At 33.8% G+C, this 13208-nt stretch overlaps 1 protein-coding gene across 2 annotated transcripts in view; it reads right to left on the minus strand.

The window, feature by feature from the left end:
• Window positions 1-921: 921 nt before the first annotated feature.
• SLC30A9 (solute carrier family 30 member 9) overlaps window positions 922-13208 on the minus strand; it is a 68111-nt gene continuing 55824 nt past the window's right edge. The window contains exons 16-18 of one of the 2 annotated variants that reach the window (XM_082653656.1): window positions 10916-11045; window positions 9219-9332; window positions 922-2451 (exon numbers count right to left, since the gene is read on the minus strand). In XM_082653656.1, coding sequence (XP_082509782.1) covers window positions 2407-2451; window positions 9219-9332; window positions 10916-11045 — 289 coding nt within the window. In that variant the 3' untranslated portion in view covers window positions 922-2406. The remainder of the gene's footprint in view (window positions 2452-9218; window positions 9333-10915; window positions 11046-13208) is intronic. The other variant, XM_082653657.1, reaches the window with a different exon arrangement.

The raw sequence follows: 13208 nt of genomic DNA on the forward strand, positions 1-13208 counted from the left end.
AGAAAGGGGACCAAATTCCCTGGTTTCAAAATTCAAACTTGACTCTAGTTTAAAAGGAAGGGGAAAAAAAAAAAACGGACCAGTGATGTCATACATTAAATTCCTAGATAGGCTGTACTTCTTTATGTCAAATTTCACTTAAACAAACTTTAAGGTATCAGTGCAGAACAGAACTGCAGTGAAAGGACAGAAACATAAGCCTTCAATTTTTATTTAAGAATAGGTATGACTTCAATCAAAATAAGGTTAGAAAACCCAAAGAAATATCAGGAATTGGCCTCTTTCAGGGAGTCCTTTAAAAAAATCTACCATTTGGAAAACTACCGCACATCAGCTTTTGGGTTTTTTTTAAAATGAGTTAATATTCTTGTCTATGTGAAAATTTTTAGAGTAATTTTACTAGGAGGAAATTGGATATAATTTGGTACCTTCCCACATGGCACACTGACATGGAATAAACAAAATGGCAGGTGGGAAAGGGGAAGGAGGAAGACACAGAAAGTAGAGTTAATTATAATGGGTAAAAAAGTTTTTTAAAAAGTAGGAGTGAAGAATTTGAAACCATAAGAACAAATTGGGCTTCCCTGGTGGCACAGTGGTTGACAATCCGCCTGCCATGCAGGGGACACAGGTTCGTGCCCCGGTCCGGGAAGATCCCACATGCCGCGGAGTGGCTGGGCCCATGAGCCATGGCCGCGGAGCCTGAGCGTCCGGAGCCTGTGTTCCGCTACGGGAGAGGCCACAACAGTGAGAGGCCCGCGTATCGCAAAAAAAAAAAAACAAAAAAAACAAAAAAAAACCCAAATTGTGTGCGTGTATGTACATATATATGTATAAAACAATTTCATATCTTAAAAAATAAAATTGGAATGTTATTTCACTTAAAATGTACAGCACACAAAATGATTTGTAGTGGTAAAAAGTGTACACCAATGTAAATTTTCACAATTTTCCAGTAAATAACAGTTCTGAATCAAAAAATTACTATTACAAACCCTTTAATCAAATGTTTATTTTTTGTTTCCAGCATTATAACTTGCTATAACTCATAAACTTCAATCTAAGTAAGTTTTTAGACACTGACCTAGGTTCTTAAGCACTCACTTACCCAGCAAAGAGATTATTCACCCAGCTACCACTCTTGCATGGACAATGCTCACTGGTACCTGAACAATTTAAAGTGCATATGAATTCTTTTGATGAATGGAGACACAGCTGTAGCTTTGCACTAAATTTTCAATTACTGAATTGCATGTTTTTTCATCTTGATACCTTATGATCATTAGAAAGCTACTTATCACATAATATTATAATCATACAGTATGCTAAATGCCCATTTGTAACTGCAAGAAACTCATGTTAGAGACACACTACTGTCTTATGATATTATACAAAAGTCATGGCCACAAGTTTCTGCATAAGAGGTTTACTTCTCTATCTCTCAAAGAAAGAACTATCCCACAGTTCAGATTTACACAAGCAGTGCCTCTTTTAAAATAAATTAAAAATAAAATGCTGTCTTTTCTGTGAAATTATAAATATTTCTAGTCCACTTTACATGTTAAAATGCTTATAAATGCATTATCTCCTAGTAAATACACATTATGGGACTGAAGCCAGTTAAAAAACAAAAACAAAAAACCAGTCATCACACTGGCCCATGGAAATATCTAGGGCTATTTTATATTTCCTATCACTAGGAAACTTAAACTAAATAAGGAAAAAAAAAGCAAAGAAGAGAAAAGAAATTTTACAAAATGGCAAGTAGCATGACCTAAAAAGAGTGTACTGAAATCTCTTCCTTCCATTCAGTAACAAAGCCCTTTCTGGAATGAACGTTTATGGATAACTAGGTTTGGAAAGTGTTCCTCTTCGTGCTCAGGGCAAAAAACACAAGGTACGTTAAAATAATGTCTACATTCTATAAGGAAAGACAGACTTTGAAATGGAGTGACTGTTTTAAAAACCGCAAACCAAGATTTAGCCAGAATGTTCAAGATTGACAGGTTTTGACGGAGTGAAATCTTCACTGGCAATAAAATTAAAAATCATAATCTTACAGATGCTGCTTATTTTTTACCAATGTGAAGAAAGGAAACATGATTATAAGGTACAATACACAATGACAGGCTAAAATAAGAAATTATGAACAATTTAAGTAACCAAAATGTTTCCTGCTGAAACATAAAAACACGATTTTCAAATTGATTCAACTTGTAATATGTCTCTTAGAAGAAGTTGTTTTAGTTCTGTGGACTGTTGAATTGCTCTTTACATAAATATTTCCTCCATCTTAAAAAAAAAAAAAAAACGGCTTCTGAATGGCATTGACTCCTTCAGTGTGGGAAAGCAGTCTTGGCAAACTTGTTTCCAAGACTCCCTCCAAGGTGATTCATTCCATCAAGTCTATAATATCTCCAGATCTACATGTCGAACTTCAGGATTTCGTTTCTGGAAGGAAAAAAATCACCGCTACGTTATTAATAGCAAAAGACAATTTTCTGTTTCCTTTTATTCCTTTTGGTCACTAAAGCCAATGAAAACATTTGGTCAAACTATTTCATTGTAGCATACTAGCAAGAGAAATATTTACAGAGGGAAAAACATAAGATCAATAGATGAACAGGCCAGTTATACACTATAAAATATATAGTAAGTAGTCCAGCCTCCCTGAGTTTTGTCTATATGTTCATTAATACAATAATGGATTAAGAATCTAGTATGTGCCAAGCACTGCAAAGCACTGGAAATATGCTCATTTGTGGTGAAAATCACTGCAAAGCAATAATAATAATTGAAAGACTAAACTGATATTAACTTATTTTATATGTTCTAGTAACAATCCGTATAGTCTTGATCTAGCACTGTGCTAGAAAGTAGAGCTATGATTATTAAATAAGACTCTGCTCCTTACCCTGAGGGACTCAATTTAGCCAGAGAGAAAAGTGTATGAATAACCTCTACGAGCAAAAGCATTATAGCTAATAGGGACTTCCCTGATGGTCCAGTAGTTAAGACTCCACGCTCCCACCGCAGGGGGCCTGGGTTTGATCCCTGGTCAGGGAACTAGATCCCACATGCATGCCGCAACACAACTAAGAGTTTGCATGCCACAACTAAGGAACCCATGAGCCGTAACTAAGGAGGCTGCCTGCCACAACTAAGACCTGGCACAGCCAAAAAAAAAAGCATTATAGCTAATAATAATAACCAGTTAACATATATTGAGCGGTTACTCTTGTGTCAAGTACTATGCTAATAATAAGTAAGGGGGTTCACGGGAAGTGTGTGTTTTAAAATCCTCATAATAACCCAATTATTTCCATTTTACATATAGGAAAAATGAAGGTTAAAGAAATTAACCTGTCCAAAGTCACACAGCTAGTAAGTGATGGAGCCAGGATAGATTCCAGGCCTGACTCCAGACCCCAAGGCTCCTAACTATTTTAATGTACTAAATAATAACTCTGGAAACAAAAACATGAGATTACTTTTGCTCATGAGATCCAGAAAGAACTCACAGAGGATATAGTATCTAAACAAGGTTTGAATACGGTGAATTTTCCAGATAGATGATGAAAAGGGACTAGATGAAAGAAATAGCATGAGTAAAGTCAAGAGAGCCTGGAAAGTATGCACTAGCAGTATGGTATAGTTAGAACAGCAGCTGCAAAAAGCAATGAGGTTGGAAAGACAGGCAGAAGCCAGACTGTGAAAAACCTTAAGGAATTTCATTAACGATGAAAAACATCTTTTTAAAAAAATATTTATTTGGCTGCTCCAGGTCTTAGTTGCAGCACGTGGGATCTTTGTTGCCACGTGTGGGATCTTTAGTTGCAACATGTGGGATCTAGTTCCCTGACCAGGGATCGAACCTGGGCCCCCTGCATTGGGAGCGCAGAGTCTTAGCCAATGGACCACCAGGGAAGTCCCTAAAAATATCTTTATTATATGCCTACACTGTACCAAGCACTCAAGTATACAACAATGAATGGGAAATAAACAGCACTTGCCTTGAATGAACTTATCTCTAGTGAGGAAATACGGGTAAGTAAGCAGGCGATTGTAATAGTCTCCTACTACAGAGCAAAGTAAAGATTTGAGGGGATTTTTCCTCTATGGATACATAAAGGAAGGACATCTAACACAATGTGTGGGGGGGAATTAAAAGTTTAATAAAGTGAATATAATGATATTGTGAGACTGCAGGACAGAAGAGACTTATAAAATAACTAAACCTATACCTACCTAAGAGGAAACGTTTAAGTTAGGAGGAGCAATGTCAGAATCTTACGTAGAAATACGGCAGTAAATATAAAATACTAAAACTATTAAAAATGGTTCTAAAATGTAGAACTAACGATTGAGGAAGGCGAGGCAGGTGACACTTTTGTATAAGCTTTTCAGTTCTGATTTTGTAAACTGTGTGTATTATTTGATAAAAACCGTATAAATAAATCAACAAGGGGAAAAAAGCTCTTCTAAGGGATTCTAATAATCAGTCAGGATTAATAACTCCTAGCTTAAAAAATAATATCCCAGGAACATTTGCATACTATTCATATTAAACAAATTTAATTATAAAGACAAAAACCTGGTATAATACTGGAGTGTAGCTCCAGCTACAGCACTCATTCTGTTTAGTGTGCACTGGGATTTTTCTTACAACTAGTGCTGGTCAACTGTACCTAGGGGTGCTTTCCTCTTGGGTCCTAAGGTAAGAGTGACCAGGGACCCCACAAGGGGGTGGCAGATGACACTTTTGTTCTCAGTGTTTTCTTTATCTTAAACTATTCCCTCTGTCTAGAATTTCTTAAATTCAATATGGAATAAAAAAGACTTCCTCAAACAGAAATGAAATTGAATTTTGTTTTCCCATTCCAATCAACACTTACTCATCCCAATATGACTTGAAAAATTTTAGCTGTTCATGGAAAGTTTAAAATTATTCAATCTAAAAAGCACTATATAACAAATGTGTACTAATAAAAAATCTGATCTTAAGAAAAAGAAACTAAAAAGTTAATTTACTCTGCTTTTTAAAATCAAGTTTTCAGAGAGAAAATTAACCAAATTCCTAAAATGTATGTGTCCATTACAAAGCAGACACACACAATGTGTTTGCTGAATGAATGAGAAAAGAAATAGGATTAATATCCTTAAAATTTAACGTTTAGTGTGTAAACAAGATATCATGTGCATAGTAGAAATTAATATATTCATATATTCATGAATATATAACTGTTAAATAGAACTGAAAATCAGTAATTGGTGTCCAACTTATAATTTTCATTCATTTTTTCACCAAATACTTATTGGTCTATTATGTCCCAGGCACTGTTCAATGCGAATTGGAATATTTTACACATCACAGATTTTTTTCCAACACTCATATTATACAGAGATAAAAACCAAATTACATAATTTATTTTACAATGTTGTAGACTCAAGTAAAGAAAATACTACAGGAGGATGTAATTAGAGATTCAAAAGACATAGTAAAGGGCAGAGCATTTAACTGGAATTTATTAGAAATTTGCTATGGCATCTTCCCACTGAATTAATTTCCGATAGAATTATTTCCCCCCAAACAAAAAAACTTCATGGAGATATAGGACAAGAGTCTATCTACTGATTGAATATAGAGGTAGAACAACAACAAAAATCTACATTAACAATTCAAACAATTTCAAAATAAGAACAAGATGTATTTCACATTATAATATGGGACTTTATAAATTAGCCTCTATTATTTGTAACATAGCACTATAAGTTACAGACTTCAAGCCAAAAATATCGCCTGTTCTAATACTTAGATCAATGGCATTTACTCAAAGAGATGGCTATAATCCTGCAGAATTTTATCACTGAGTGTGACCTTCCAAAGTAATTCAATAATTATTAAAATTTAAACTTAGAAGGCAACTATGCTTAGATACTAAAAAGGAGCGAAAATACCAATGTACAAAGTTTTTGTTTTCAAAAGAAAATCAGCTTATTTTCATGCACTCTCTCGGTCTGGTACCTTAACTATGAAGAACTTTCTTTTCACTTGAGATTAATTTACCTTATTACCACCTTAGGGATGTTTCCACCTGGAAGTGTAGGCAAAATGTGGCTTCTTGGTTTGAAAGACTTATATAATTCAAAAACACGAGATAATTCAGTCTATTAATGATTTAATAGCTTCTAGTTAAAGCACAAAATTAGCTTAAAAAATAATAATAAGCATATCTGATTGTGATAAGAGTAAATACAATTAAGAATGGCTAACTTGTTAACTATTCTTAAATCGGCTTCTGACACTATTTCTATTAAAGAGTAAAGCCAAAATAGTTAGTTTTAAAAGTCCATTATTTTCCTTGCCAGGGAAATAAAAACAGATAGAATGGAAATGCAACATTTATTCATTCTCCAATCACCTTGCAAAAAAATAATCATCTCACATTTTATTGAGAACAATGGTATTCAAAGCATGGTTCAAGGATTACTGGGTTACTGAGACATTTTCAGGGGGGACTCCGAGGTCAAAACTATTCTCATAATTACAGTAAGATATTTTTTGCCTTTTTTTACTATGCTGACATTTCCTCCGATGGCATGGATAAAACTGCTGGCACCTTCACACAACTCAAGGCAACTTGCACCAAATCATACTGGTAGTCATTGTGTTCCTTTATTGCCACCCAGTTTTTTTTTTTTTTTTAAAAAGCCAGTTTGACTTTAAAATGTCCTTCATGAAGTAGTAAAAAGTATTGACTTATTAAACTTCAACTCCTGAATACACTTTAAAAAAATATTCGGTGACAAAATGGGAAGCTGTGCTTCACGCTGAAGTCTGATGTTGTCACAAGGAAAAGCATTCCTGTGATTGCTTGAATGAGCTCAATCAGACGGTTTTTATCTCAACACCCTTTTTACTTGAAAGAATAACTAACAAACTATGGTTATTCAAATTTGGGTATTTGGCAGGCATCTTCTTAAGAAATAAACAAAATGAGTCTACTACTTCAAGGAAAACAACAGTATTTGTTGCTAATAATAAAATGCAAGCTTTCAAGTCAAAATTAGAATGTTGAAAAACTCATATCCACCACCATGAGCCTGACAGCTTCCCACTACTTAGAAATGTATCAACATTTGCATGATGTGCATAAATTCAGTGAGCCAGTATTTTCCAAATGACCAATTCATAATGTTAAAGAATCAAGCATGGGTTAAAAAGATTCAATCAGACAATAAAGATGTTAAAAAAAAAAGATTCAATCAGAGTATAAAGACAGACCAAGAGATTTTAATATAATTAGCAGTCTCCTATAGTGTATAGGAGACTGCTAATCATACTCAAAGCAAGGTCTGGCCTTTGCTCTTGGCTATTGGGAGGTAATCTCTAGGTCCTTGGAATATTCTGCCTGATAATTATGTCTTTGTTTATCTTTGTCCACACAGTATCTGCTCTACCTCCAGAAGCAGGTGGAAACTAAAGGTGTCGGCTCTTCCTGAGAGGGGCTGGAGATGAAAGGTCATCCACTCAAGCAGTCAACTACAGAGCCCCAAGAACATTTCTGGACACCAAGGCTCGGTTGAGCTTCTGTGGTTGGCAATACTCCATGCAAACTGTCACACACCACAGTCAGGAAAATAACACCGTCCATGACTCCATGGGGAGAGGACAAGTGAAACTCCAGGTTTGGAACTCTGCCCTATGCATCTCTTCCTTTGGCTAGTTTTAATCTGTATCCTTTCATTATAATAAACCATTCAGTGAGTTCTGTGAGTCCTCCTAGTGAATTATCAAACCTGAGGGTGGTCTTAGGAACCACCTGAACTTTGCAACTGGTGTTAGAAATGAAGGTGGTCTTCTGGACTGTGCCCCCTAACTTCACAAACAGTATATGAAAAGTTCATCGATATGGTTTCAGATTTCACAGCACAACTATGCTTTAAGAGGTTACCGGTTGTCAGGTTTTGGTGTACTATTAAAAGAGAATACCAAGTATCTGGAAAGACTATAAGGATACTTAAAAAGGCTCCTCCTTTTTCTTCATATTCTTCAACCAAAATAACGTATGGTAGTAGACAATGCAGAAGCACAAATGGGAATCTAGCTGTCTTAGATTTCTGTAAAAATGTAAAATACCACTCTTCTATTTATTTCATTTTGGAAACTATAGTTACTTTCCTTCAAACTGTTATTTATATTAACATGAAATACGTTTATTATGTTTTCTAAATGAATAAATATTTTTAAATTTCTCAATTTTAATTAATAATTCGGTAAATATAAATAAATATAACTAAAAAAAACTCTTTGAGTCCTCAATAATTTTTAAGAATCCTAATATCAAAATATCGAGAATTGTTCATCTAGAAATTCTGAAAATCATGCCTGATAAGCTCATGAACTATAATATTAACATTAACAAAATCATCTCTTTTGAAGTGCTTCTATTAATCTGATCACATATCTAGATTCTAAAAGATAGTAAAATAGTGATAGAAATGTTTCCCTTCAATTTTTGTCTTTGTTTCTCTTCAATTTTTAACAAAATTAAACAAAAATCAACATCAGCTAAAGAAAATACATTGCCTTCAACAAGTTATAAACGTTAAAGATCATTTACAAGTTTTCTTCATTGCAAACAATTAGAATTCAAATGTCAATAAATGACAATTTGAGAGCACTGACACTTTTTTAAAGGCAGTCTGGTTAGGTAATATTTCAGTAAAAAACCAACAGGTTGTAATGATCTCCAACTGAACAGAAACAAACAGAAAATATAAAATAATGTCAGACGGGCTAAAGCAGTATGTATGTATATGTTTAAGGTCACACTCTTTTTTAACTTTAGAACAGAGTCTAAAGTTTCCCTTTTACCTTTCTCTAGAAATGTTAGAAACGCTTCTTATTTAAAGACAAACAAACAAGAAAAAAACTGATTATTTTAGAAACTAAGCAAGCAGTATAGAATAGTGGTTAAAAGTATGGAATTTGAAATTGAACAGCAAAGGTTCAAATCGCAAGTCCTATACTACCCTGAATACATTATCCAACTTCTCTAACCCAATCATTTTCTTGCCCATAACTACTGATACATCATGGGGTTACTGAGAAAATAAAAGCACATAACTGATGCAATTAGCATAGTGCCTGACATAGATAAGTACTCAAAAAGTAGCTGACACTGTATTATATTATTATTATGAATACATCTTACTTTCAGTTCCTTCTCAAGCCTATCTACTTCAGCTCCTAAAGTATCAATAATATTTTCTCCATGTTTAAGCATAAAGGTCTCTAGTTCTTCAGGAGTCTTCACTTCTTGAATTTCCTATAAAGAAAATGATAGCAGAAAAATGAAACAGATTCTTAAGAAAGTCATAGTGGTACACTGATAATTTCTTTTAAAAATTATAACCAACACCGTTAAGTTTAATAAAAAATGAAAAACTTTCAAGCCATAGGCAATGGACCACATATTTCAAAAACAAAACTCAATTTGAGAAAAAATTGAGTACAACGGTCTACAGACCGTAGCACTGCAAAATCAGTGGGAAAAGGATAGACAATCAATAAATAGTGCTGGGGAAGTTTTCTTTTTTAGAGGAAAATGCATATACACAACTGAGGAAGGATTAGTAACTAGTATATTAAAAATAAAACATTTATAAATCTGTCAGAATAACAGAAATTAAGCGAACAAAGCAAGTACAGGAAATCCCAGTGGTCAATAAATTTCTATGTTTATTAACCTCACTACTACCAGGGAAATATAAATTAAATCAACAGGATACTATTTCATATCTATCATAATGATAAAAATTTCGAAACTCTGTCAATACAATCTAGCGAAAATGTGAAGCAATAGAAACTTTGATACATTGATGGTGGGAGTTAAATTGACACACTTTGGAGAACAATTTGCCGATATCTAAGGAAGTTGAAGATATGTTCATCCAATGGCCCACCTATACTTTAAATCTAGCTATGTAATGCCCTAAAGAAATTCTTGCACATGCAAACAAGGAAACATCTATAAGAATGCCACTGTGGCACTGTTTCCAATAGTTTAATACTTGAAACAATATAATTGTCCGTGAAGTAGGGACTGGATAAGCAAACATCTTACTAATATGGACTATTAAATAGCAAGTAAATTAATTAGAGGTATATATATTAACATGGAGGAGGAATCTCAAAAACATGCTGTTTAGCAACTTATAGAGGAAACCATTATGATACAATTTATACCAATTTTTAAACATCTAAAATGTTACATATTACGCTAAGAAAAATATGTTGAGAAGTATATAAAAAACTGAATGGAAATGACAGGTACTAAATTCAAGATAATTGTGAGTTCTGGGGATGGAGAAAAGAGAATGGGATCTATAAGGAGAAACAAGGGCTGTAATATTTTTGTAATGATTTCTTTCTTTTTTTAAGATCTTAAGCAAGTACAGTACAGTAAAATGTTAATATTCGACAAAGGCAAGCGGTAGCTTCTGCTCTGTTCATTATATTATCCTGTACAAATTTTCTTTTAAAGTACTCTTAATAAAAAAAGCATGGATTCTGGAGTCAGAGAGATCTGAATTCACATCTGATCTCATATGATGGCTCTGCAATTTTAGGCAAGTTACTTAATCTTTCTGTGCCTGAATTGGCCTATATATAAAAATGAAAATATTATTTCTTTACCTCACAGGTTGTTGACAGTAAATAAAGTAACATATATAAAACACCTGGCACACAACAAGCACTTTAATAATAAGTTACCTCTTCTACTGTCTGAATCAGTTGAAACCTGAAGTGACTTTTAAGACTTATAAAAGAAAAAGTTTTATTTACTTAGGAAGTAATTTTTATAACCCTTGGCTATATAAGAAGAAATCAATAAATACTTTAACTTACTTGTAGCATTTGGTCAAAATCTTGTTTTTCCAAATATGATCTCGTAACAACTCGTCCATCGAAATCTACTTCTGCCTTAAATCTTACTTTCCCTAATCCTAGATCTGTGGCTTTAACGTCATGAATTGCCCTGCAACCAAAAACAATACATACAAATTTATATACACAGACATATATTTTAATGGCAAAAAGTCTAGAATTCTTGTTTTTTACTACCAGTGATGAAAAATGGACTAAGATGGCTTTCAGAGTGTTCGCCATTAAGCACCACCTATCATTTTCCAAACAAATGTTCATTTAGCTCTTTTTGCATAATGCCATATGAAGGTGTAAACAATAAATACTATTTTATGGTAATTTGTATATATATGAATTACATAGTTTGTGGATTAAAAAAATCAACTCTAAATTGCTTTTCTAAAAAACAAAAAAAAAATTGCTTTTCTACAATGTTGTCATTTTATCTTATAATCCTTTTTTCCTTTTTTCAATAGCTTCTTTAAAAGTCTTCATACAACTCTGTGAAGTACTCCATTAGCATGAGGTTGATAATAACTACCTAATGGGACTGATGTGGGGAATGATGAACCAACATATATAAAATGTTTAATATGCTACCAATTACACAGCAGGCATTTAATCAATGACATTCATGAAGTAGATTAAGATGGCATCTTTACTTTACAGATAAAACAATCCCAGAGGGGCATAAGTGACCTGCCTAAGGTAACTCATCTAGGCAACAGGAGAGCCAGGACTCACCCCCAGATCTTTAGATACCCAAACCTAGTGGTCTTTCCATTATACCATTCTGCCTTCCAGAAAAGGAAGCAGATGCTCAAGCATAATTGCTTTTCCATACCTCCTGCCCTAATCCTCAGGAATCAATTTTCTCCAGAAAATTACTGAGAAATTCCTTTCTTTCTAGAGTAATCATTATAATATCTTTTCTTTAGAGGATACATAAGAAAATTATAAACACTCTGAATTCTGAGGACATAGAGACATCCTACTGGGAAAACAAGCCTAAGTGAGAATCCAAGTACTCTTAAAACATCTGACTCTAATTTCTGAGAGATCTTAAGCAAGTTACTAAATACTGAGTCTAAAATTCTTTATCTATGTGAATAAAGAAGTATAGATGAAAATAAGAATTAATGATTTTATATTTATAAAGTTATGTATGCCCAGACTGAAATAGAACTTGTCCAGATTGGTAAGAGGTTATATAATTTATTCATTTAAAAAAAGCATATCTAACTCAGTCTTAACAAAAGATTTAAAATACTCATGATTTGACTAATGCTTAATTAGCAGTTAATAAAAATGTTCTGATATACTTCTTCCCTATGTTCTTACACATAACTAACTGCAGACAGAAAACTGTGATAGGCAGCTTCTATCATGGTTCCCAATGACCCCCCCCCACCCCCTCCTGTGTTCAGGCCCTTGTGCAACCCTCCCTCCTTCAACTGTGGGCTAGACTTAGCGATTTGCTCCTAACCAACAGAACACGGCAAAATGATGATATGTCATTTCCAAGATTAGATGATGAACCTGTGACTTTTATCGTGTTCATACTCAATATCTATTGTCTTCTCAATCTGCATACTTTGATTAAGCAAGATACCATGTTGGACAGTCCCACATGGCAAGGAACTAAATCCTGTTGATAACTACATGAGAAAGCTTAGAAGCTGATCCTTCCCCAGGAGATGACTATAGTCCTAGCCAACACCATGACTGCAGTCTATGAGAAACCCTAAGGTAGAGACCTAGGTAAACCGTGCCCAGATTCCTGACCCACAGAGGCTGTGAGGTAATAAATGTTGTTTTAAATCACAAAGTTTTGGGGTAATTTGTCACAGAGCAATATAGATAACTAATACATTGATTAAAAAACTGTATGAACTTCCTGGAATACTAACATTTACTTTTTCCAACAATTTAATCTACAGATCATCACTATTCCAGAAAATTTCAAATTTGCCACAGTGAGTCTTTCCATTTACAGTTCTTTCTTTAGACTTTAATTATAAACAATATATGCAAAATTATAAACACACATATACCTATCAAATGGGTACCAAAATACATGAAGCAAAAACTGAGAGAAATGAAAGGAGAAATAGGCAATTCAGCAATAACAGCAGGAGACTTTAACATCCTACTTTCAATAATGGATAGAACAACTAGGCAAGAAGATCAACAGGGAACTAGAAAACGTGAGCACTATAAAATCTAACAGACACAATGCTCCATTCAACAGAAGAATATACATTATTCTCAAGTA

Source organism: Grampus griseus, assembly GCF_964374135.1.
Source record: "Grampus griseus genome assembly, chromosome: 4".
NCBI lineage: Eukaryota > Metazoa > Chordata > Mammalia > Artiodactyla > Delphinidae > Grampus > Grampus griseus.